The sequence below is a fragment of the Schistocerca serialis genome, chromosome 6 (genome assembly GCF_023864345.2).
Source record: "Schistocerca serialis cubense isolate TAMUIC-IGC-003099 chromosome 6, iqSchSeri2.2, whole genome shotgun sequence".
Lineage (NCBI taxonomy): Eukaryota > Metazoa > Arthropoda > Insecta > Orthoptera > Acrididae > Schistocerca > Schistocerca serialis.
In genome coordinates, this window is record NC_064643.1 from 209,532,101 (window position 1) to 209,559,846 (window position 27,746).

General features: G+C 45.3%; 1 protein-coding gene across 1 annotated transcript in view; it reads left to right on the forward strand.

The window, feature by feature from the left end:
• LOC126484754 (UDP-glucosyltransferase 2-like) overlaps nucleotides 1-27,365 on the forward strand; it is a 141,697-nt gene extending 114,332 nt beyond the window's left edge. Inside the window, exons 7-8 of the mRNA XM_050108349.1 lie at nucleotides 10,846-11,065; nucleotides 27,089-27,365. Coding sequence (XP_049964306.1) covers nucleotides 10,846-11,065; nucleotides 27,089-27,365 — 497 coding nt within the window. The remainder of the gene's footprint in view (nucleotides 1-10,845; nucleotides 11,066-27,088) is intronic.
• The last annotated feature ends 381 nt before the right edge of the window (nucleotides 27,366-27,746 follow it).

Here is a 27,746-nt window from a genome sequence, read left to right on the forward strand (position 1 = left end):
GTCGTCCGCCTGCTTACGGGGTGGCCAGCATGGTAGCTCAGTGTGTTCGGTCAGAGGGTTAGCTGCCCTCTGTAATAAAAAAAACTGAGTTAACCGATCAACGACGAACTTAAACGGGTATCTTACGACGTCCGCCCCCAACAAGATGCAATGAACGAAAATGAAATTTTTAAAAAAAGGTGGTAACGTGCTTGCCTCCCATGCACTGGACCCGGGTTCGATTCCCGGCTGGGTTTGACATTTTCTCCGCTCGGGGACTGGGTGTTGTGTTGTCCCCATCATCATTTTATCCTCACCGTCGGCCGCAAGTCGCCCAATGAGGCGCCGACTCAAATAAGACTTGCACTTGGCGGCCGAACCCGACTGGGACATCCCAGCCAATGATGTCATACAATCATTTAATTTCATTATTCGAAGTCCAATGAGTGGAACAAGGTACGACACATACCTACACAGCGAAAAATATTTTCTACTTATCTTTACTACTAATAAGGCTAAGTACCGTTTGCGAAAGTATACAGGGTGGTCCATTGATAGTGACCGGCCAAATATCTCACGAAACAAGCATCAAACGAAAAAACTACAAAGAACGAAACTCGTCTAGCTTGAAGAGGGAAACCAGATGGCGCTATTGTTGACCCGCTAGATGGCGCTGCCATAGGTCAAACGGATATCAACTGCGATTTTTTTATATAGGAACCTCCATTTATATATTCGTGTAGTACGTAAAGAAATATGAATGTTTTAGTTGGACCACTTTTTTCGCTTTGTGATAGATAACGCTGTAATAGTCACAAACATATAAGTACTTGGTATCACGTAACATTCCGCCAGTGCGGACGGTATTTGCTTCGTGATACATTACCCGTGTTAAAATGTACCGTTTACCAATTGCGGAAAAGGTCGATATCGTGTTGATGTATGGCTATTGTGATCAAAATGCCCAACGGGCGTGTGCTATGTATGCTACTTGGTATTCTGGACGACATCATCCAAGCGTCCGGACCGTTCGCCGAATAGTTGAGTTATTTAAGGAAACAGGAAGTGTTCAGCCACTTATGAAACGTCAACCACCAACTTGCAACAAATGATAATGCCCAAGTAGGTGTTTTAGCTGCTGTCGCGCCTAATCCGCACATCAGTAGCAGACAAACTGCGCGAGAATCGGGAATCTCAAAAACGTCGGTGTTGAGAATGCTACATCAACATCGATTGCACCCGTATCATATTTCTATGCACCATGAATTGCATGGCGACGACTTTGAACGTCGTGCTCAGTTCTGCCACTGGGCACAAGAGAAATTACGGGGCGATGACAGATTTTTTGCACGCGTTCTATTTAGCGACGAAGCGTCATTCACCAACAGCGGTAACGTAAACCGGCATAATTTGCACTATTGGGCAACGGAAAATCCACGATGGCTGCGACAAGTGGAACATCAGCGACCTTGGCGAGTTAATGTATGGTGCGGCATTATGGGAGGAAGGATAATTGGCCTCCCATATTATCGACGGCAATCTAAATGGTGTAATGTATTCTGATTTCCTACGTAATGTTCTACCGATGTTACTGCAAGATGTTTCACTGCATGGCAGAATGACGATGTACTTCCAACATGATGGATGGCCGGCACATAGATCGCGTGCGGTTGAAGCGGTATTGAATAGCATATTTCATGACAGGTGGATTGGTCGTCGGAGCACCATACCATGGCCCGCACGTTCACCGGTTCTGACGTCCACGGATTTCTTTCTGTGGGGAAAGTTGAGGGATATTTGCTATCGTGACCCACCGACAACGCCTGACAACATGCGTCAGCGCATTGTCAATGCATGTGGGAACATTACGGAAGGCGAACTACTCGCTGTTGAGAGGAATGTCGTTACACGTACTGAAAAATGCAGTGAGGTTGACGGACATCATTTTGAGCATTTATTGCATTAATCTGGTATTTACAGCTAATCACGCTGTAACAGCATGCGTTCTCAGAAGTGATAAGTTCACAAAGGTACATGTATCACATTGGAACAACCGAAAGAAAATGTTCAAACGTACCTACGTTCTTTATTTTAATTTAAGAAATCTACCTGTCATCAACTGTCCGTCTAAAATTGTGAGCCATATGTTTGTGACTACTACAGAGATATCTATCGCAAAGCGAAAAAAGTGTGCCAACTAAAATATTCATATTTCTTTACGTACTACACGAATATGTAATAAAAATGTCTTTTTTTTTTTTTTTTTAAATCGCAGTTGATATCCGTTTGACCTACGGCAGCGCCATTTAGCGGGCCAACCATAGCGCCATCTGGTTTTTCCCCCTTCAAGCTTGACAAGTTTCGTTTTTTGTAGTTTTCTCGTTTGACGCTTATTTCGTGAGATATTTGGCCCGGTCACGATCAATGGACCACCCTGTATAACAAGCAATAGACGTTCGGAAACTCGAAATTTTACATCACTCAGCGAGACATATTAAAGAGTAATGCCTGATATTGAAATCTCAACTGACATAAAAATCCTAATCGCAATGAATACGAGTCCTGAAAAATTCCAACTAACTCGAAAAATCTTAACCTCGTATTAGCGTAGGCGAAAAGTAACTCTAAATGGATACCTTTATGAATTCTTCTGAAGTGTCGTTATAAATCGCTATGATCTGTCCAATGCGATAAATTTCTCGTGTCAAATGGCAATATCTTTGAATCCTGCTACTGAGATATTAATCCCCTGTGATTAAGTACAGCAATAGTTACGAATTATCTATAAATCTCTCTCTCTCTTTCTTTCTTCTCCGAGAATTAGTTAAACGTGATAGGTATGTGTGAATATCTTTTGCTATCTAATTCCTTTCCAGTTTAAGCACTACGCCTTAATCATAACTTAAGATAGCAAAGATAACACAATCTTTGAATGTCAACGATAATGCGTAATTACTATTAAACTTCGTTACCGGCTGTTAATTATTCAAAAGAAACCGTCCAAATATCAATATGACTTAGTTTTTGTCACTTTTTCTCTATATTTTACGTTAACTAGCCGAAAATATCAGACAGATAGCCAATTACGTATTTAGTTTCATTACATCCGAATTTACGACCAATGAGCAATTGCTGTTTCACGTTTCAAGTGAAACACTTAAGTCGGCTTTCCTTAGCACTTGGAGGAACCTTTATCTTTTAGTAAATTCAGTTACTGATTCTGATTACTGTACGCTCTTTAGGTAAATGCTACAAATATTAACTCTCTTTCTGGCTCATTTTATCTATGTCAACTTATCACATTTAATACAAATTCTAAGATTCTGAATCCGGAACTATCACATTTATCTATAATAATTATAATTCAGAACGCAATCTTTCTTTTATATTTCTGTCACGTAGCGTCATTTTATTTGAGTCTTTTTATGTATTTCAATACAATTTTTTTGATGTAAGTGCCAACAACAAACTAATGACCTACAAATCGATAATAATACAATCCACAAAAAATAAATAAATAAAAAATAAAAGTCCTAAATGCAACCACCTGTTTGACCATAACAATTAACTGTCAAAGCAAAGCGCTGCCTCTTCAGGCATTGACGTGACGCGACCCGCAACAATTACCTATTTGAAAATAGTCCACTCATCACATTCCACTCTGCAAGTCTCAGTACCGTGCGGTTCGTTCATGGTTCCACGTTACTAAGTTGCGCAATAAACATCGGCTAACGGTACGGTCTATTTAATTATTCGTGGGCTAATTCAAACTAACGAGCCAAATGATGTCCACCGTGTATGTTAGGGTCCAAAATTCCACCGTAACGCACTCGAGTCGTTACCTCGTTCGATGCCCTTCAAACAACGTAAGTCACTACTAATGGACCAGCCAACAACCCAATTACTTCTGAGCGAGCTGTAAGCTACTAAAAATACGTCGCGGATCAAAATATCACATACCTCTGATACCAGCACAAAGTTGCTATTACCACATTAACGCTTTGTTCCAGCTGTGCCTTCCACAGCCTAAATTTACCACAATTCACTATAATTGCAAGCAGCACTAGAAGTTGGAAAACTTCACACCTGCCAGTTTTTCGCCAACTCCGTGGCTTAACTGCTACCACGAAAACTCGTGAGAACCTAAATATTCCAAAATCGGCCCTTGAAGGGAAAGGGGTGGGGGGGGGGGGGGGGGCGAACAACTCCCGCAACTACTGCAATTCACGGTAGTTTCTTCTAAAAAATCTGACTTTCCGCACCACGCTATATAGACAGTCTGGTTACGCCAGACTATTACTCCAACCACACCAAACCTTGCCAAAACAGATCGCCATGCGACGATCCAGCTCGCACGATGTCTGGATGTGGACAGACTACCAATAAGACCTACATGTAGACTGTCTAAGGTCTATACATGAACTATCTCTCTGATGAAAATCATGTGGGAACCATTAAAGACGAACAAACACAAAACGCCACCTCGACAAACTTTAAGCCGACGCCGGCCATCTTAAGTAGTCCAAAACATTAGGTTCACCGCATTCATACCTCCACGGTTCATCGCGGTGACACTTCGCCGTGACTTCACTCTGACGTGCCCGTGCCCAGTTTCGACCGTGTTGGCTGTTTTGATTGTCTGGAGACATAGTAGTTTCACTATAAAAACCATGCTTGCGTTGTTTGCGGGTCTACTAAACTATCCGACCGTAATCTAAAGTTTAAAGGAATCCGTTCAAGCAATATTTTCTTTTGCACTGTTTACTTTTATTGTAGTTGTTTTATTTTTGTCATTCGACTTTGGATTTGCCTTACTTTACTCAGTGTCCGTTCTTTCCCTTGTTTCCTATATTTTTCATTGCCATGCAAATCGCAAACGCTCCGACATCCGAGCCACACGGTATGAAAGGCCTCGTCCCCGCACAGCACACGGCTAAGTAACTGCTCTGGCTGTTATGGCAGCATCTCATGCCCTAAATTCCTCTCGTTGATAACTACGCATTGTTCTCATTTCCTCCCCCTTCAAAAACGACTCTGACTACAAGAGCCGGAGCCAGCGGTCATGTATGTGTGAGAGTTTTGTGTGTATGACCGTACGAATGTGTAAGTGTGTTTTGCTTCCTTTTTGAAGAAGGCTTTGGCTGAAGTGTGAGCACTCTTTTCGTCGTGCCTGCCTGCTGCTCGGCGAATGAATAGCAGTCTATCGTTTCCACAACATAGTTACTCCCCCCACGAAGTTTGGTGCTAATAATCCACTGCACTTCGACAGGAACAATGATGCACATAATTACAGCATCAGAAGGAAAAATGATATTCATTACACCACGTTATGTTTGTCTGTAGCGCAATCAGGGGCTCACAATACTGCAACCAAAAGTTTTGATAAATTGCTAATTGACATAAAATGCCTGACAGACAGGAAAGTAACATTTTAAATGAAACTGAAAACGTTTTTCTTTGACAAGTCCTTCTGTTTCTCAAAATATTATCTATTTCTGTAATTTGTAAATCATGATGGGTAGGAATTACTGACTAACAACTGTCTGCTCTTAAGTAGAAAACGAAAAAACTAATAAATGATCACCATGGAAGCATATTTAAAAAAAATTGATGTACGTATATAATAACTCTGCCACACCATTACGATTAATCACGCAAATGAATATGAAACATAAAACTAACTATGTAACTATTGGTAACTATTGGTATACCACAAAGCATGGTATAGGCTTATACACTTTGAAAACTACAAAATGGAATTCAAAAGTAAAACCAAGCAGATGGTCAAAGTAGACGTAAATTCCTATTATGCTATGTTTGGTTATTCCTGATAAACTGACAGATTCATTGGCGGGAAATATTTCGGGTAAAGCAGCAAACAGGCTACTGTTGGAAAGGTACGCCTACATCTTACACAGATTAGGCTGCCATTACTAAGAATATTACTTACATTCGTGTTAAAGCGAAATATCCATTTTACGGGGTCTTACGCGTTTGAGACCATTCCCTTTATCACCTTTATACTATCAATGCACAATGCTGGCTAATACTCAAATTTAAAAATTATACCATTTTTATTGCTGTTGTTGGCCACACGCTGAGTGACACATCACAGATGAGATTTCAGAGTGAGAAGGTGTCTAAACTACATTGAGACTAATGCAATCTAATCAAACAAGAACTCTATTGTGTACCTCTAAGCAGTTCTGTTTCTTTGACATTTCAGTACTCGTTCAGTTTACTGATATGCACAAGATGCAATAGCATACCTTCCTTCTTTCCTCATTGCACACTTTTTGGGCTAACAACAGAACACGTGGGTAAATTTCTTTGCACACGTGAACATTAGAAATGTTGTGCTTAAGAGCTGAAAGCTGATAATGTAATGAACAAGAAGCAATAGCAGTAAGCAAACAACAAGCGTTGGGTTCGGAATTATAGCTTCATTTGCTGTAGATATGGATATAGTAAACGAGGAATAAAATGCATTACGAAAGCATACTTTCCATATCACATCATTCACTTCTTATTTATTTGAAATATATGAACAAAAACATGGTACATTTACGAGGGCGAATGTGTCGTATTACAAGAGCAAAAACGCATTCAAAACCAGAAATACGTTCGAAACTGCCTTCCTTACACTACATTCTTCATGTAAGCACTGTAATTTTCTGTATTTAAAACAGCTGTTGCGTGCACACGACAGAAATAATCAACAAGAAGCAATCGTAAACAGCATCTGATAATGTTTTGGGTTATTTAAATTGCCGGGAGGCCCCGCCCACTCTGGCTTCAAAACAACGTACAGCATAAGTCTACAGTGCCATCTCCCTTCATTTTTTTAACTCCATGATTATCACCAGTGGCCTTCGATAAACTTAAGCGGCGGCCTGTTGTTCCGTAGCCCCATTGTAGCATCTCTGTCTTTTGCGACGGCCAATGGTCGCTTCGCAGCTACAGCATGCGTCAACCGCCTGCCATTTTAGCGTGTACCGTTCATCTAGAACATTGTTTTTACACATCGTCTACGATGTCATACACATAAAATTATACATTTTCACTTGATTTTAACACACAGACGTGTTCCGATAACGAGCAATTGTAAAGGCGAATATACACCGTGCCTGAGACACAGCACAAACGTCATCAACATTTTGAATATGAGTAAAAATTACGCAGTGGGTTTCTCATTCAGAAACCTCGTTTGAATTTTGGGATCTCAGCAGTGACGCGCGACTATCGCAATGAGAGGATAGATATTGTTCTATCAGCCATGCAGAATCGTACAGACACAGTGTGCTGGCCAATGTGCATCCACACATTCAGTTATGATGATCGGCAGAGGTAAGTATTCCCAAGCACGTAGTGCCACCTCCGATGACGCAGGTGGTGAAACTGGTACCACACGTATGCGTGGTTCAAATGGCTCTAAGCACTATGGGACTTAACATCTGAGATCATCAATCCCCTATAGTTAGAACTACTTAAACCTAACTAACCTAAGGACATCAGATGCATCCATGCCCGAGGCAGGATTCGAACCTGAGACCGTAGCGGCAGCGCGGTTCCAGACTGAAGCGCCTAGAATAGCTCGGCCACAGCGGCCGGCTATGCGTGGTCCCCATTGGAATCTAACTTGATAACAGACCACCGAGTTTTATCCGACCGGTGTGTTGATACATAATCCAGCCTGGTTATGGCAAACTGCCGGTCACTTCCGTATTGCTGGGAGATGGAGTTGCTGGATACAGCACATGTCACTTACGTTGAATCAGTAAATGGGCTAGTTTGCAGCAAAATAAGTACCCACACGGACAGTGCGATGACATCCAAAGCACCACGGACTGTTAGTTTGGAGACTACAGTTGTGGCTTCCTTCGAGGTGGCAGCAGAGAGAGGTATACCATCACTGGTGCACCCAACAAGGGAGCAGTACCACGTTGCCTTTTGAGACGAGGCCCGGTTTGGTGTGTAGCTTCATGACAAATTTATCACTGTGGGGAGTGTCTGAGGAGAAAGAACACTACGTGACTGCATCCATCATCTTCTCGCAAGCCCAGCATATGATATGATGGTGTGGAGTGGCACTGGGTACACAATGTGATCACCTCTGTTTGGAGAGTAGGAGAGTAACTGACGTATTTATATGTTAAAGCCGGTAGCAGTTTCCTATCTTCGAGGACTCTTCAACGTGCTCTCCGGACCAGTCTCGATACGTGGCCAGTATGTTCTCCACATCTCTAAGCTACTGGAACCATCTGGTTGTGGTTTGCCTAGAGCTAGCATGCCACCACTCGCCTACCACTATGCTAATGAAGTCTGGCGCAGAGTTGAAGCATCACGGAATAACGGACGCATATCTCACCCAGTCTCAGTGTGACTCGATGACTGATCAGGTTTCTCTCAGAGGTGGCAGCTATGTGCACTAAATTTCGAACCCTGTATAGGACCTACTCCTAAATTACCTAAAAATTTAATCATGTATTCTTCCACCTGCTCAATTGGCAAAATTTCTTTACATGCTCTCCTTCTGGCTGTTGCAATTTTAATATCTAGTAGTGTGCATTCGAATATAGCCTTAGTAGTGTGTTATTTGTATGTTAATGTTGTTATTTATTCCTATACAATGTTCAAAACTCATAAACGATGGTTTGTTTACATGTTCTTTAGCAAGAAAATTATCTTTCAAGTATCCTAACTTTTTTTTGGTAATTTCCTGAAACAAATTGTGTAGAATATCTCGTAGAAAATCTCTTTTTCTGTCTCTGAATGAGCTCTGTGTACTGATTCTGTTTAGCACTCTCATCATTGTCTAAAATTTGTTTTCATAAGATGTTTCACTGCGGCAATTGCTTATAAATATAACTGTGATCAAGATGTGTTTTCATCATACTGGAGTAAAAGATTCTGCGATGCAGAGCTGCAAAATTAATGAAACGCAATGTATAGTTTATTATACACAATTCGCTTGCTTCGTATTGATTTAAATGATTAATGTGTATGGAGTGAAATTCTATTTATTTCCAACTCTAGAAACGTAAGCATAGCTCAACCACCCAAAGTGTATGCCTAGTGTTATGGGAAACATTGCACTATATTGTTTCAGAGAGAGGAGTAGATGGAGCAGTAGGAGAGAGAGAGAGAGAGAGAGAGAGAGAGAGAGAGAGAGAGAGAGAGAGATGGTAATTAGAGAGAGAAGCATCTGGTGTGCGAGCAGGTTAGTGAGAGAAAATGAGAAGAGGGGAGTGGGGAAAAGAGACGATGGAAAAACGAAAGAAATCGTGAGAGGAAGAGAGAAAGAGAATATGTGCCTGAGAGTGAGAGAGAGAATGTGTGTATGTGTGGGTGAATGCGAGAGACAATCAGAGATGTGTAGAGAGGGAGAGAGAAAGTGGAACTAAGTGTCGAAGAAGGGTAGAGAAATTCAATGGAAGAAAGAGAAAGAGTGGGGAAGGGAGAGAGAGAAAGTAAAACAGAGAAATCGAAAGAAAGAGAGAGAGGGTGGGAGGGATGGAGGGAGGGAGGGAGGGAGGGAGGCAGAGCTATGTGGTTAGTCAGTGCCAATGAAAAGGGGCAGTAACTACAACCATTCTTTCTCGGTGCTATTCCTCTCTTTAGAGAAAGGAAATCAGTTCCTCTCTTTAGAGAAAGAAAATCAGTTGCATCAGGAAGACAGACATCTTGAAAGTATTGAGGGGGGTTAAGAATCGTGTATGTAGTGTAGCGTTGGTATAAATTATTACATTAAAAGGTAATTTCAACGGTCATTCCAGAAGATATAACGTCGTCTCTTTCATCTTCAGGAACATAACTGTAGTATCATTAGCTGACAGAATTGTACGCTATCGTGCGAGGGCTGAATAAAAATACTTGCCTTCCAGTGACAGTATGAGATTTTAAAGTGAGAAACGCGCTCTTTTTTTCTGTGTGGTCCTCTTTTACGTCAATACCCATTTCCACTGCTTTATGTTATGGGCAAACTCAACCCCCACAATTGCCAGGATGGCCTGTCCAGTATGTACCTGTCACAATCTCTCCACTGCCTTCAGAAAGTTTCCCGGACACAAATTTGAATAGTTGTGAGAATAGTTGGAAGACAGAGGTTGCCAAATATTGTGAACAGAGTGGATATTCAAACTATTCATGCTTCAGAGCTGTCAGTCTTTCCACTGCCAAAAGAGTTTGAGGTCATTACACTCATTAAAAAAAAGAAATCGTCGAAGCCTCATTTGTCACCCGATTGCTCGAGGAGCGTTACTTGGGATTTGTAAGTTATTGTTATATCCTTTCTAAGGCAATTACTGCAGCTGATATTATTCTGTATACTGAAAAGGAAAGAAAAGACCGCCTCACTACCCGCTCTCGCAGCTTTACTTTGGCCGTTACCTGTCTACTACCTTCCGAACTCTACAGAAGCTTTTCTGCATACGAGCTATAATCTGCCAGCAAGCTCCTATATGACACACATTCATCTGCAGAATAAAAGATTATTTCTGAGGCTGCGGCTGACCAGTTTCTCTGTAATATCATTTCTCCCAGAAGTAATAGTCCCGCAAGGTATGCTGGTGAGCTTCTGTGTAGTGTGGAAAGTAGGAGGGAGACATTGCGACAGAAAAGCCGTGAGAGCGGATCACGAGTCGTGTCTGGAGAGCTAAGTCGGTAGGAGCGTTGCCCGAAAAGGGCAAAGTTCCGGGTTCGACTCCCGATCCAGCATACGAATACTTTTTAACTTTGCTTGGAAGTTTCAAAGCAGTGCCCATCCCGCTGCAAAGTGAAAGATCTACTCTTGGAGTAGTATTTTTTAAACAGCTCCCGTGTACCTCTCCTTCTGAACTGTCCAAATGGAATTTTCTGGCTTAACAGATCACCCGAACGTGCGCGTGTTTATAACGCACGGCGGACTGCTGGGGACGCAGGAGGGCATAATGGCGGGCGTGCCGCTGCTCGTCGTTCCGTTGTTTTCCGACCAAGAGCTGAACGGGGTGAGGGTGGCCGCTGCGGGCAACGGCGTCCGCGTCCGCTACGAGGACCTCACGTTCCAGGCGCTGCGGAGCGCCATCGATACGCTGGTCAACGATACCAGGTAAGTCACGGAGCTTAGCGTCATCCTTTAGGTAAGGAATACAGGATTAGGCACAATTTGGGTACTTCACAAGCCACTGTACTGTGCATGGAGGTGGTTTCTTGCTACCAATATTACTGATTCTCTGTTCAATACCATTCGTGCGTTGAGCGAGGGAAACATGAGATGAGTACCTACACGTCTTGTGGTGCGGAGGGTAAAAGTTAATCTTTAATTTGTTTGTTCGCCGTTTTTCTCACGCGAGCCTGGCAACTACACTACTGGCCATTAAAATTGCTACACCACGAAGATGACGTGCTACAGACGCGAAATTTAACCGACAGGAAGAAGATGCTGTGATATGCACATGATTAGCTTTTCAGAGCATTCACATAAGGCTGGCACCGGTGGCGACACCTACAACGTGCTGACATGAGGAAAGTTTCCAACAGATTTCTCATACATAAAAAGCAGTTGACCGGCGTTGCCTGGTGAAACGTTGTTGCGATGCCTCGTGTAAGGAGGAGAAATGCGTACCATCACGTTTCCGACATTGATAAATGTCGGATTGTAGCCTATCGCGATTGTGGTTCATCGCATTGCGACATTGCTCCTGACGTTGGTCGAGATCCAATGCCTGTTAGCACAATATGGAACCGGTGGGTTCAGAAGGGTAATACGGAACGCCGTGCTGGATCCCAACGGCCTCGTATCACTAGCAGTCGAGATGACAGGCATCTTATCCGCATGGCTGTAACGGATCGCGCAGCCACGTCTATATCCCTGAGTCAACAGATGGGGACGTTTGCAAGAAAACTGCACGGATAGTTCGACGACGTTTGCAGCAGCATGGACTATCAGCTCGGAGACCATGGCTACGGTTACCCTTGACGCTGCATCACAGACAAGAGCGCCTGCGATGGTGTGCTCAACGACGAGCCTCGGTGCACGAAAGGCAAAACGTCATTTTTTCGGGTGAATCCAGGTTCTGTTTACAGCATCATGATGGTCGCATCCGTGTTTGGCGACATCGCGGTGAACGCACATTGGAAGCGTGTATTCGTCATCGCCATACTGGCCTATCACCCGGCGTGATGGTATGGGGTGCCATTGGTTACACGTCTCGGTCACCTCTTGTTCGCATTGACAGCACTTTGGACAGTGGACGTTAGATTTTAGATGTGTTACGACCCGTGACTCTACCCTTCATTCGATCCCTGCGAAACCCTACGTTTCATCAGGATAATGCACGACCGCATGTTGCAGGTCCTGTATGGGCCTTTCTGGATACAGAAAATGTTCTACTGCTGCTCTGGCCAGCACATTCTCCAGATCTCTCACCGATTGAAAGCGTCTGGTCAATGGTGGCCACAAAACTGGCTCGTCACAATACCCTAGTCACTAGTCTTGATGAACTGTGGTATCGTGTTGAAGCTGCATGGGCAGCTGTAACTGTATACGCCATCCAAGATCTGTTTGACTCAATACCCAGGCGTATCAAGGCCGTTATTACGGCCAGAGTGGTTGTTCTGGGTACTGATATCTCAGGATCTATGCACCGAAATTGCATGAAAACGTAATCGCATGTCAGTCCTAGTATAATATATTTGTCCGATGGATACCCGTTTATCATCTGCATTTCTTCTTGGTGTAGCCAGTAGTGTAATTTTGTGGTCAGCCAGAAAGTGAAGGGAAATTTACTGACCTTAGTTTCCAGTCTGCACGGCCACATTATGGTCCAGCCCACTGAAAGAAAAGTTTCTATCCTCCTATTTCTTTGCCGGATCAGGACTTTGATTTTAAATAAAAGTATGAAGTTCCACTCAAAATTATATTGCATTAAGTTTGTCCCATGCAACACTTGGAAATTCACTATTTTCAATTGAAAGAAAAGGCTTTCTATTCTAACAGCACATTTAGCAGTTCAGAGGCGACCTCTACGGTACGTTCCTACGTCTCTCGCCCTGACTAAAATTACGCAATGGAAGTTTGCAATAAATGTTCAAAATTAAGTGGAAATGAAGTCACCACTTGCCACGCGGAATTGTAATTCTCACGGACGGCACACATACAGTTACTTCAGCGAATGCTAAGCGATCCAGGACGGTGTACACTCCTCGCGAGTTCACTATCCGTTTTTACCGCAAAATACGCGCTTTGACACAGTTCTGCAAATCATAACATGTTGGTCCACCTCTACTCATTATTCAAGCAGGGGTATCTTTCTGAATTCTTTCCAGTTGGTGCATTAGATTGTCAAAATCCCGAACTGGCTGAGGGATTCTGCCCATAATGCTCCAAAAGTTCTTATTTTCGGGAGAGATCCAGTGACCTTACTGGCCAAGGTAGAGTTTGGCAAGCACGAGGACGAGCAGTAGAAACTCTCACCGTCTGCTGGCGGGCATTATCTTGCTGAAATGTTACCCCAGGTTGCCTCGCCATAAAGGGCAACAAAACGGGGTAAAGAGTATCGCCAACATACCGCTGTACTGTAATGGTGCCGCAGCTGACAACCAAAGTAGTCCTGTTACGAAAAGAAGTGCACACCAGATCATCACGCATGGTTGTTGGGTCGTATGGCGGGTGACAGTCAAGTCGGTATCCTACCGCTATGAGAGGCATCGCAGACACCTCTTCGCCGGTCATCGCGCCTCAGTTCAGAGCGGGACTCTTCACTGAAGACGAATCTACTCGTCAGTGAGATTCAACGCCGAATTGCAATTGTCACCTTCGTCCTCAGTTATTTGCTGGATCTATTCCAAACTCTGTTTTCCTCTTCAGTTTTTACCTTCTGCAGCTGCCTCTAGTACCATGTAAGTTATTTCGTGATGTCTTAAGAGATGTCCTACCATCCTGTCGCTTCTTCTTGCCAGTGTTCCATAGCAATGAAGAGCCATAGAAACTGGTGCACCTGCTTAATATCGCGTAGGGCTCCAGCAGAAGTGCCGTTACACGACTTGACATGGACTCGCCTATAATGTTTGAAGTAGTGCTGTAGGGAAATCTACCACGAATCCTGCAAGGCTGTGCATAAATGTAGATCTCTTCTGAACAATGAACATAAATGCGTGCAGGTGATCAGACACGATGCTTACGTTGATGGTGGTCAGACAACAACCAGCCACAAATTTATTTTCAGTTCCTCTATTCAAAGAGTACCGTTACCGGTTCGGAATCGTTATGATTCATCTTCAGACGCTTTTCATGCTTTCATTACAACGTCTTTTTACAGATTAATTGTCCTAAAATATAATTAATACATAATTATAAGCACGCCACACGGATGGTTACGTTACAGATTTTCATTGGATGTGACTTACCTGAAATGTCGGTTTGGAGTAATTGTTTACATTACATTCATCCAAAAGATATGAATACATTCCCACTGCATTCTTATCGTGGCACACGTAAATTTTTCTCGCTGAACACTTTAGATTTGTCACAGAAAAGATTTCTAGCGCACACCACGTGTTCTGATACAATACAAAGTGATTACAAACATATGAGTGACAAAATGGTATAATATATCGTAACATCATGAAGATGTCCCATCTTTGGAAAACGATCATACATTAACTTATGCAACTGAAACGCCTTTTACACTAGTACAGAGAGACATTGATTTTGTGAGCTTTAGAGCGAATAACGTTACATTAATTACAAAGTTGATTCAATTTTTTTTGAGCACTATATAGGTAAGGCAGTACATTATGAGAACTGTAGTAACATATAAATTTGCTGCTTGATCTGCAGATAGACGTAGGGATATTATTTGCTTTGGAGGGTGGAAAATAATTTTTGGAAATTTTTCAGGAAAGGGGTGTTAGCTAACTCGGTTTGTTCATTAAGGATATAGTCTGGGGTGCTGTTTTGGTGTGTGTGCATTTTCAATTTCTTCTAATATATTCATAGTGGCTCCTTTTTCTGCTAGATGTACAACTTTTAAGTTGTTCTCAGTGTTTCTCACTGAAAGGTTTTCTTCAGAAATATGAGCTGCAAATTCAGATTTGTTCAAGTTACTGAAAATAAATTTGTGGCTGGTTGCTGTCTCAACAGCATCAACATTTGTCTTCAAATAACAGCCACGATATCCAACCACGTCATCATATGACAAAACTGCACGATGGTTACGTATGTGTCACCGATCACAGTCGTATCTAGAGGTATCAGGGGTTCCATATCACTCCAAATGCATACACCTCACACCATTACAGAGCCTCCACCAGCTTGGACAGTCCCCTGCTGACATGCAGGGTCCATGGATTCATGAGGTTGTCTCCATACCCGTACACGTCCATCTGCTCGATATGATTTGAAACGAGACTCGTCCAACCACGTAACATGTTTCCAGTCATCAACAGCTTTGTGTCGGACAGTCATCAACGATACACGAGTATCGTATTTCGGCACCGAAAGCCCATATCGATGATGTTTCGTTGAATAGTTCGCGCGCTGACACTTGTTGATGACCCAGCATTGAAATCTGCAGCAATTTGCGAAAGGATTGCACTTCTGTCACGTTCAACGATTCTCTTCAGTTGTCGTTCTTCCCGTTCTTGCAGGATCTTTTTCCGGCCACAGCGATGTCGGAGATTTCCTGTTTTACAGGATTCATATTCACTGTACATGGTCGTACGGGAAAATCCTTACTTCGTCCCTACCTCGGAGATGCAGTGTCCCATCGCTTATGCGCCAACTATAACACCACGTTCAGACTCATTTAAATCTTGGTATCTTGCCTTTGTAGAAGAAGTAATCGATCTAACAAATGCAGCAGACACTTGTCTTATATAGGCGTTGCCGACCGCAGCGCCATATTCTGCTTGTTTACGTATCTCTGTATTTGAATACGCATGCCTATACCAGTTTCTTTGTCGCTTCAGTGTGTATTCGTTTCGTCGCCGATTCTCCGGAGAACCTCCTCATTTCTTACCTCATCACTCCACCTAATTTTCAACATTCTTCTGCAGCACCACATCTCTTCTTTCCTGGTTTTTCCACAGCCCATGTTTCACTACCATACAATGCCGTACTCCAGCGTACATTCTCGGAAATTTATTCCTCCAATGAATTCCTAAGTTTGATACTAACAGACTTCTCTTGTCCAGGAGAGCCTCCTTTGCCAGTTCTGTTCTGCTTTCTGTGACCTCCTTGCTCCGCCCTTCACGAGTTATTTTGCTGCCTAGGTACCAGAATTCCTTCATTTCGTCCACTTCGTGATCTCCAATTCTGATCCTGAGTTTCTCCGTGTTCTCATTTCCTCTGCTTCTCATTTCTTTATCCTTTCATCGATTTACTCTCAATCCATATTCTGCACTGAATAGACTACTCATCCCCTTCATCATAACCGGTAATTCTTCGTCACTTTCAGTGAGGAATGAAATATCATCAGCAAATTTTGTCATTGATATCGTTTCACTTTGCATTTTAATCCCACTCTTAAACCCATCTTTTATTTCCGTCATTGCTTCTTCGATGTATTCATTGAACAGTAGGGGCGAAAGACTACATCCCTGTCTTAATCCATCTAAAACCGAGCACTTCGTTCTTGGTTTTTCAGTCTTATTGTTCCCTCTTCGTTCTTATAGTTCATGTATATTACCCGTCCTTCCCTGTAGTTTACCCTATTTTTCTCAGAATTTCGAACATTTTGTTCCGTTTTACACTGTCGAACGTTTTTTCCAGGCCGACAAATCCTATGGAACTGTCTCGATTTTTCTTTAGTCTTGGTCTGTAATCAGCAAGAGCATTCATATTCTCTGGTGCCTTTACCTTTCCTAAAGCGTAGCTGGCCGTCATCTAACAGATCCTCAATTCTCTTTTCCATTCTTCTGTATATTATTCTTCTCAGCAAATCGGATGCACGACCTGTTAAGCTCATTGTGCGATTATTCTCGATCTTGTGGGCTCTTGCTATCATCGGAATTGTGTAGATGATGATCTTCCGAGTGGTGTGTGTGTGTGTGTGTGGTTTGAGGTTTTCGGGCGCTAAACAGCGTGGTCATCAGCGCCCAAACGCATAGAAACAGGAACACATGCGGTGAAGGGACGAAGACGGACAGCGAACAAGGAGAACGGCTAAAAGACACAGACCTGACGCAGTTACAAATCCTCACGTATAGAGGCAAAACAAGAGGAGAAGAAACGCACTAAAAAAGGAAAGGAAACACAAGGAAAAGAGAACAGCAATCGAAGTGAAACAAGTAGGTAATCGTGACTGGCGGACCTCTTACCTAAAGCCTGGGTGAGCCAGTCACCCAGCAGCACATTAAAATCCTCTCCCTAAAATCCGAGGCAACAAATTGGACAGGACACAAAACCGTAATACCTTAACCGCAGTCATTGCGTCGTCTTGCAAAATAGAGGGCAAATCCGGTGGCAAGGAAACCACCGCCCTCTGGTCAGAGAATAAAGGACAGTCAAGTGAAATGTGGCAGACAGTTATCTGGACGCCACAAGCACTGCAGATTGGGGGGTCCTCCCGCCGGAGTAAAAAATCGTGCGTTAAGGGACTGTGCCCGATGCGGAGGCGAGTGAGGAGAACCTCATCCCGCCTGCATGACTGGTAGGACGTACGCCATGGCCGCGTGGTGGCCTTGACCAAACGCAGCTTATTTTCACCGACTGCCAGCCACTCCTCTTCCCATTGACGCATAACACGAAAACGCAAAAGGGAGGTAACAGCATGGAGGGGGACGGCACATTCAACAACGTGAGGGAGGGAACATGCATCTTTGGCAGCCACATCCGCCAGTTCGTTTCCCCTAATACCCACGTGCCCCGGCACCCAGCAGAAAGAAACCTCCTTCCCCTGCCGTTGCAGGTGGAGTAGGGCATCATGGATGTTCTGGACGACCGTATCCGCTGGGTACAAGTGTTGCATGGTCTGAAGGGCACTCAGGGAGTCAGAACAGATGAGAAACTTAAGACTGGGAACACATCTCATCTGCTCCAATGCCCGCAAGATCGCAAAAAATTCGGCATCAAAGATGGTAAACGCTGCAGGAAGCCGTAACTTGACGGCTCGATTAGGGAAAACAACAGCACAACCAACAGAGTCCCCCTGTTTACAGCCATCCGTAAATACTGGTACATGGTCGACATGCTGGTTTAAAATATCGTAAAATAAGGAGGTAAAAACAAACGCAGGAGTGCAGCTCCTCCGGTACTCTGACAAGTCTAAAAGGACACTGGGCCTCTGGAGCAACCAGGGAGGCAGGCGGGTAAAACCCTGGAGTTGGGGTGCCACACGCTCCACACCAAGGGACTCAAGCAAATGCTTGGCACGAATCCCAAATGGTCTCGTTGCCCTTGGACGACTGGAAAAGAGACGTTCCATAGGCGGTCGGGCAACAGTAGGGTATGCAGGGGAGGTAGGACAGGCAAGGAATTGACACACCCGTCGCACCATGAGGAGTTTCCGCCGGATGGCGAGCGGCGGTTCCCCTGCCTCAGCACACAGGCTGGGGATGGGACTGGTACGGAAGGCACCAGTAGCCAGCCTGATACCCTCATGGTGTACTGCGTCCAGAATCTTCAGATACGAAGGCCTCGCTGACCCGTACACAGTGCATCCACAGTCAAGACGCGACCGGACGACAGCCCTATAAAACTGCAGCAGACGCGCCCGATCTGCTCCCCAGGACCGATGGCTCAGACACTTCAAAATATTCAGTGCCTTCAGGGCCCGCACCTTGAGGTCTTTAAGGTGCGGCAACCACGACAACTTGGAATCAAAAGTGAGACCCAGGAACCTCACAGTGTCTCTAAAAGGAAGAATGGTGTCCCTCAGACGCAATTCAGGGGAGGTAAAAGCACGTCGAGAACGATTAAAATGAACACACACACATTTGTCTGCAGAAAAGGTAAAACCCGTCTTCGCAGTCCATACCTCTAATCGCTTTATCGTAAGCTGCCGACTAGCAGTGACAAGACTGGAGGAAGAACAGAAAACAGCAAAATCGTCCACAAACAAGGAGCACTGGGCAGGACTCCGGATAGTGAACGTGATACTGTTAATGGCGATGGCAAAGAGGGTGACACTTAAAACGCTTCCCTGAGGAACACCATTCTCCTGCACGTACAAATCAGATAGCACATTACCAACCCGATATCGAAAGAGGCGGCGGGAAGGAAAGGACCGAATGAAGATGGGGAGATGGCCACGAAAGCCCCACTGATGGAGTTGATTGAGGATAAGGCGGCGCCAAGTAGTGTCACACGCCTTATTAATGTCAAAGAATACACCTAGACAATGCTGGTTACGTAGGAAGGCCTGCTGGATGGCCTCCTCAAGCACGGTCAAGTTGTCTATAGTTAAACGACATCTCCGAAAGCCACACTGAGAGTGGCTAAGGAGCTGCCTGGTCTCGAGCAGCCAAACCAGGCGACGGTTGACCATGCGTTCCAATGTCTTCCCGACACAGCTCGTCAAAGCAATACTCCGATAACTACTGGGATGCATTCGGTCCTTTCCCGGTTTGAGGAGGGGAACCATAATTGCCTCCCTCCACGAGTCAGGGAACGTGCCGGATGACCATATCATATTAAAACAATTCAGGAGTACTTCCTTGGATGGCAGCAACAAGTGCTGCAGCATGCTGTACAGGATTTGATCATCACCTGGCGCAGTATCATGAGCCACAGACAGCGCCGAATCCAGTTACCACATTGTGAAGGGGCAGTTGTAGGGTTCAGAATTTGAAGACCGGAAGTCCAAGTGATCCCTCTCGATGGCAGTGCGGTAGTGGCAGAAATCTGGATCACAGTTAATAGTGGCAGTAGATTCGGCAAAATACATGGCCAGTGTCTGGGCAATGTCTCTCGGCGCCGTGAGTAGACAACCCTGATGCAGCAACGCCGTGACAGATAGTTGGCTGCGTTTCCCGGAAATCCTCCTGATGGCTTCCCATACTTTTGTAGAACTAGTGGAGCAGGAGATGGAGTTCAGGAACGATTGCCATGACCGTCGTTTGCTCTCTTTAATCACTCGCCGCGCCTTGGCCCTTGCCACCCGAAAGGCCGCAAGATTGTCAGCTGAGGGACGGCACTTGAAGCGGCGCAGAGCTGCACGGCGGGCTCGGATGGCTGAGCGGCACTCAGTGGTCCACCAAGGGACAGGGCGCCTCTTGGGATGACTTGAGGACCGTGGGATCGACAATTCAGCAGCATGGGAGATCACGGCTGTAACATGGTCGACCCATTCGTGGACGCTGGCACGGTGTTCCAAAACAGCTAAATCGCTGAAAAGTGTCCAGTCAGCTCTGCAGAGGTGCCACCTAGGCGGCACTGATAATGCCACAGTCTCATCCAGGAGGCGAATCCAAAGGGGGAAGTGGTCACTAGAATGGAGGTCAGCGGCAACCTCCCACAGAGCAGAATCCGCGAGTGCTGGAGAGCAAAAGGAAAGGTCAATAGCTGACGATGACCCAGAAGCAGTACAGAAATGAGTGGGAGCACCAGAGTTGAGGATGCACAGTTCTTCAGATGCCATGAGGCTTTCCAGAGTGTGACCCCTGGGGCAAGTAGTCGCAGAGCCCCATAAGACATTATGAGCATTGAAGTCCCCCAGAAGGAGAAATGGGCGGGGGAGTTGGGTAATAAGGTCTGTGAGAGCCTCAGAGTCTATTGCATCATGAGGCGGTAAGTAAACGGAACAAATTGTGAGCCTCCGCCCCACAAGAAGGTCAACTGCAACTGCTTGCAAGTCCGTAACGAGAGGGAGCTCAGATGAGTGGTGCATGTCATGGACAAAAACCGCAACACCACCCTTTGCCCTTTCCCCCATCAGATCATCTTTTCGATACACGGTATAGCCCCGTAAAGAAGGAGCATCAGTGGCCCGGAAATGTGTCCCTTGGAGACATAAGCACAGGGGGCGCTCTCGTATAAGGAGTTGTAATTCGGCCACATGCTTCCTGAAGCCATTCAGGTTCCACTGTAATATGGGAGCCAGTGATCAGGGTGGCTGAATTTTCACCCTGCCCCTGTGCTTTGGAGGAGAGCCCATACTGGCTGGAGATTTATTCCTGGGGCGAGAAGATCGCCCCCAGTTGACATCAATGTCCATCAGCTCCGATGGCGACCCAAGGGAGATGTCAGATAGTACGATGGCATCGTCATCGGACTGACCCTGACTAGTCTCCTCAGGTGGCAAAACCTTCACCTTCGGCGTCTTCGTCTTGGGGGGCTTAGAATGCAGAACCTTGTCAACAGTTGGAGCTTTACTCGCCTGGGCAGAAGGTGCCATATGGGGAGGTGCAGGAAGTACCCCAATGTCAGCAACCACGGCCTTGTCCGACGTTGTGGGGAGAGCTGCAGGTTGCAAAACAACCGCAGCAGCACAAGTGCACTGGCAAACGCAGGTATTAGTGCTGACACTAGCAACCTCCGTTTGTGTAGCAACAGTGGCCAACTGTACCGGTTTCTGCAGAGTGGAAGCGAAAGATGTTGTAAACACAGGAGGCTGCATGGCCTTAAAGAGCTTCTTGGCCTCACCATAGGGGATGCGCTTAGATGTTTTGATCTCCTGTATCTTCCGTTCCTCGAGATAGATGGGGCAGACCCGGCTACAGACAGGGTGACTCCCAGAGAAATTCACGCACTTCACAGGCGATGAACAATCGGCTCCTTCATGGGCAGGCTGACCACATTTACCACAAGTGGCTATCCCATTGCACCCCAACGTAGTATGCCCAAAGCGCTGACATTTAAAACAGCGCATTGGGTTGGGGAAATATGGCCGTACTGGCAAACGTAAGAAACCCGCTTTAACATGCTCTGGGAGTCTCGGGCAATTGAACGTGAGAATAAACGAGTCGGATTTGACTTGGTCCCCATCGACTCGTGTCATAATATGCTGCACGTCGACAATACCTTCGTCAGCCCACTCAGATTTCAACTCGTCCTTGGGGATATCCCTACATGTCACAACACCCTTACTATAGTTCAAAGTGGAGTGGAGCTCGGTCTTGATAGCGTACTCTCCGAGACAGGTTGCTTTCCTAAGAGAAGTGACTTGACGGGAACTATAAGTTTCAACTAACAGAGTCCCATTGCACAGACGCTTCACAGATTTCAGTGTTCCTGCAATTCCCTCAAGACCCTTGTGGATGTAAAAGGGAGAAACTCTCTCAAAGCTACCATCCTTCCGTTTGACAATCAAAAACACATTCTGGATATCAGCATGTGCTCTGTTACGACAGTCTGATAAATCTCTAGTAACACCAAGCGCTGGAGGACTCCCAACACGAAGTCGCTTTTTCGATTGGGTGTGTTTTCCTACCAGTGGCCCACCCAATCCACTGGTAGGGGGAAACGTAGAGGTCGAAGGGTCCATTGTGGTCCCACGAGCAACTAGGGAACTAAAGGTCCGCTCAGACAGAGCCCCGCGTGCCTGAGTAAGCCTTATACAACTGGGGTGCGGCAGGTGCCCCAGAGGTTGCCCGCTTGCGACTGTTCCACCCCAACAGCCATGCATCTTATAGGCGCGCAGCACACCGTAAGATTGAGGGGTTTTTATAGAGGTTTACCTTCCTCGCAATCCAGGCGGTCAAGCCAAGATTACCATTCCCCGCAGCACACAACATTCCACCGCCGCGCCATGCGGTGGTCGCTGAAGCATGTCAGGGGTTTCGGTGACAGGAGACTGACGGCGCTGACCAGTCCCCAGCTCAGGACCCCGGGGTCGCCAAGCCCGTACTCAGCAAATGAATGCTGAGCCCCTGGGGGGTTCTTCCGAGAGTCTGATGGCATATCGCTAACGGGAATGGTCGTTTCGTCGCCACTTTCAGCAATGGTTTTAGAAATTCCTATGGAATTTTACTATCCCTTCTGCCTTATTTGGTCTTGAGTCGTTCGAAGCTCTCTTAAATTCTGATTCTTATAGTGGATTCGCTATTTCTTCCCTGTTGATCCCTGTGTCTTGTTCTATCACGACATCAAACAAGTTCTCTCCCTCATAGAGGCCTTCATCGTACTCTTTGCACTTATTGGCTCTCTTCTCTGCATTTAACAGCGGAATTCCCATTGCACTCTTAGTGTTACTGCCCTTACCTTTAATTTCACCGAAGGTTGTTTTAACTTTTCTGTATGCTGAGTCATTCCTTCAGCCAATCATTCCTTTTTTCGATTTCCTCACACTTTTCACGCGGTTATTTCGTGTTAGCTTCCCTGCACTTCCTATTTATTTCATTCCTAACTAACTTATAGTTCTGCATTCCTGAATTTCCCTGATCATTTTTGTTCTTCCTTCTTTCGTCGATCATGTGAAGCAATTCTTTGGGTTTTTCACAGTTATCTTCTTCGAAACTACGTTTTTTTCTTCCAGCTTCTGTGGTTGTCCTTTTTAGAGATGTCAATTCCTCTTCAACTGAACTTCCCACTGAGATACTCTTTATCGCAGTATCTATAACCTCAGAGTACTTCCAGCTTGTCTCTTCACTCCTTATTAGTCTGATATCCCACTTCTACTGTACCATACTCTTAATCATTACTAAATTGAGGTCTGACAACTATATTGGCTTCGGGGTACTCCTTACAATTCAATATCTGATTTCATAGTCTCTGCCTGACCATAAAGTAATGTAATTGAAATCTTCCCGTTTCTCCCTGCTTTTTCCAAGAATATCCCCTCCTCTTACGATTCTTGAACAGAGTATTCGCACATAATAGCTGAAATTTATTGCAGAACTCAATTAGTCTTTCTCCTGTCTAATTCCTACCACAAAGTCCATATTCCCCCGTAACAATTTCTTCTACTTTTTCCTCCAACCACCTTCTAATCCCCCATGACTATAAGATTTTAATCTCCCTTCAAGTGTTGAATTACGCGTCCAATATCGTCATATACTTATTCTCTCTCTTCATCATTTGCTTGGGACGTCGGCAGGTTTACGTGAAGTATTGCTATCGATTTTGATGAGAACAACCCTATCATCGAACTGTTCACAGTAACTCCAGTCCTACCGTTCTAAGAGGGTCACTCCAAAAGAAATGCACACTATTTTTTTTAAATCCGTCTGTTATTCTACATGTTTGGAAGTTTTTCAGTGTGTAGATACATCCTTTAGGAACAATATTTTCATTTCTTCACATAATTTCTATCCCTCTCAAGTGCCTTACGCCATCTTGGAACCAGCGCCTGTATACCCGCACGGTAAATTTCTGGACCAACCTGTTGGAGCCACTGTTTGGCAGCGTGCACAAGGGAGTCATCATCTTCAAACCATCTTCCACGAAGACAGTCTTTCAATTTCCCAAAGAGGTGATAGTCACATGGAGCCAGGTCAGGACGGTAAGGCGGCTGTTTCAGTGTTGTCCATCCGAGTTTTGTGATCGCTTCCATGGTTTTTTGACTGACATGTGGCCGTGCATTGTCGTCCAACAGCAAAACATCCTGCTTTTGCCGATTTGGTAGAACACGACTCAGTCGAGCTTGAAGTTTCTTCAGTGTCGTCACATATGCATCAGAATTCATGGTGGTTCCACTTGGCATGATGTCCACAAGCAAGAGTCTTTCGGAATCGATAAACACCATTGCCATAACTTTTCCAGCTGAGGGTGTGGTTTTGAATTTTTTTCCTTGGGTGAATTTGCATGATGCCGCTCCATTGATTGTCTCTTCGTCTCTGGTGAAAAATGATGGAGCCATGTTTCATCACCTGTCACAATTCTTCCAAGAAATTCATGTCCACCATTCTCGTACTGTTCCAAAAGTTCGCTGCATACCGTTTTTCTTGTTTCTCTGTGAGCCACTATCAACATCCTGGGAACCCACCTGGCACAAACCTTTTTAATGCCAACACTTTCAGTATTCTGCAAACACTTCCTTCCCCTGTCTCAACGTACTGTGACAATTCGTTCACTGTGATGGATCTGTCAGCAGTCACCAGTTCGTTAACTCTATGCACATTGTCTGTAGTGTGTGCAGTACGAGGCCTGCCGCTGCGAGGACAATCCTCAATATTGCCGTGCCCGCTTTCATCATGTAACCTGCTTTCCCACCGACTAAACTGTACTGCGATCGACAGTAGCATCTCCATACACCTTTTTCTACTTCTTGTGGATGTTTCCCACTGTCTCGTTTTCATAGCACAGGAATTCTATGACAGCATGTTGCTTCTGACGAACGTCAAGTGTAGCAGCCATCTTGAAGACATGCTGTGACGGCGCCACTCACGGGAACAGGTTGAACTAAGTTTGAAAACAAGAGGGAAGGATGTATCTACACACTGTAAAACTTTCACACGTGCAGAATGAAAACCGTATTTTCACAAAAATAGTGTGCAATTCTTTTGGAGTGACCCTCGTATTCGTAACGAAACCTACTCCCGTGATACCATTTTCGCTGCTGTTGACATTCCCATGTACTCGTCAGACCAAAAATCTTTGTCATCTTTTCATTTCACTACACTGACTGAGCCTTAGCATTTCCCTGCCATGGTTATCTTTAGGGAAGAAAAAAGCAAGATATGAATCGAGGATGGACTCGTATGGTGAGAAACTGAAGGCAGGAAACGCTTATATCTGTTAGGAAGCACACTGAAGAAAGATCGTAGGTCTATTAGCGAAACAAGGATATCAGACATTTTGACAGGAAGAGACAATTTTTAGAATGAAATTTTCACTCTACAGCGGAGTGTGCGCCGATATGAAACTTCCTGGCAGATTAAAACTGCGTGCCGGACCGAGACTCGAACTCGGGACCTTTGCTTTTCGCGGGTTAGTGCTCTACCAACTGAGCTACCCAAGCACAACTTCCGCCAGTACCCCGTCTCCTACCTTCTAAACTTCACAGAAGCTCTCCTGCTGACCTTGCAGAACTAGCACTCCTGGAGGGTTCTGGCGGAATTAAACCTGTGAGGACGGCACGTGAGTTGTGCTTGGGTAGCTCAGTTGGTAGAGCACTTGCCCCCGAAAGGCATCTACATCTACATTTATACTCCGCAAGCCACCCAACGGTGTGTGGCGGAGGGCACTTTACGTGCCACTGTCATAACCTCCCTTTCCTGTTCCAGTCGCGTATGGTTCGCGGGAAGAACGACTGCCGGAAAGCCTCCGTGCGCGCTCGAATCTCTCTAATTTTACATTCGTGATCTCCTCGGGAGGTATAAGTAGGGGGAAGCAATATATTCGATACATCATCCAGAAACGCACCCTCTCGAAACCTGGACAGCAAGCTACACCGCGATGCAGAGCGCCTCTCTTGCAGAGTCTGCCACTTGAATTTGCTAATCATCTCCGTAACGCTATCACGCTTACCAAGTAACCCTGTGATGAAACACGCCTCTCTTCTTTGGATCTTCTCTACCTCCTCTGTCAACCCGACCTGGTACGAATCCCACACTGATGAGCAATACTCAAGTATAGGTCGAACGAGTGTTTTGTAAGCCACCTCCTTTGTTGATGGACTACATTTTCTAAGGACTCTCCCAATGAATCTCAACCTGGCACCCGCCTTAACCAACAATTAATTTTATATGATCATTCAGCTTCAAATCGTTCCGCAGGTATACTCCCAGATATTTTACAGAAGTAACTGCTACCTGTGTTTGTTCCGCTATCATATACTCATACAATAAAGGATCCTTCTTTCTATGTATTCGCAGTACATTACATTTGTCTATGTTAAGGCTCAGTTTCCACTCCCTGCAAAGGTACCGAGTGTCGGTCCGGCACACAGTTTTAATCTGCCAGGAAGTTTCATATCAGTACACACTCCGCTGTTGAGTGAAAATTTCATTCTAGAAACATCCCCCAGGCTGTGGCTAAGCCATGTCTCCGCAATATCCTTTCCTCCAGGAGTGCTAATTCTGCAAGGTTCGCAGGAGAGCTTCTGTGAAGTTTGGAAGGTGGGAGACGAGGTACTGGCGGTATTAAAGCTGTGAGGACTGGGGGTGAGTCGTGCTTGGGAAGCTCAGTTGGTGGAGCACTTGCCCGCGAAAGGCAAAGGTCCCGAGTTCGAGTCTCGGTCCAGCACACAGTTTTAATCTGCCAGGAAGTTTCAGGAAGAGACAATAATCCAAGTACTTTCATTTTGCGCAGGTACAGCGAGCGGGCGAAGCAGCTGTCTTCGCTGTACAGGGACCGCCCTCGGCCGCCGCTGGAGGAGGCTGTGTACTGGGTGGAGTACGTGCTACGTCACAAGGGAGCCCCGCATCTCCGCTCCGCCGCGCTCGATCTCTCCTGGTACCAGTACCTGCTCCTAGATGTCGCGGCCTTCGTCGTAGCAGCGGCATCTCTCCCACTACTTGCGCTGTACTTTATCGTCCGGAAAGTGGTCCGCTCACACAAGAACGATAAGAAAGTGAAGAAGCAGTGAATGCACGCTCAGGGATCGCAGTCGTCAACATTTCTGCGTTTGTGACAGTCGAAGGATTATTGACGAGTTTGAGAATGCCAGTAAACTTTGGAAACGGGAGCATTCTTTGCGTGAAAATGTACACCCATGACATGCATACGAGTTAGTAGAGGCGTCGGCTACCGCTTCTCATTGTGTCGGAGAGAAACTACCAGCAAAGTGAACTGAAGGCCTTCCGATCCTGGGAACGCCGTCGTGTTTACTCTCTAGAAGAAGGGAGGAGCGATAGTAATAGAGCGTGCTCCAGCAATCTTACAAGTGGAGCATTGTCACACCCTACCGTTCTGTACGCCAAAAGGCCTGCATAGCACAGCAATTCAACGCAGACTGGCACTTGTATTT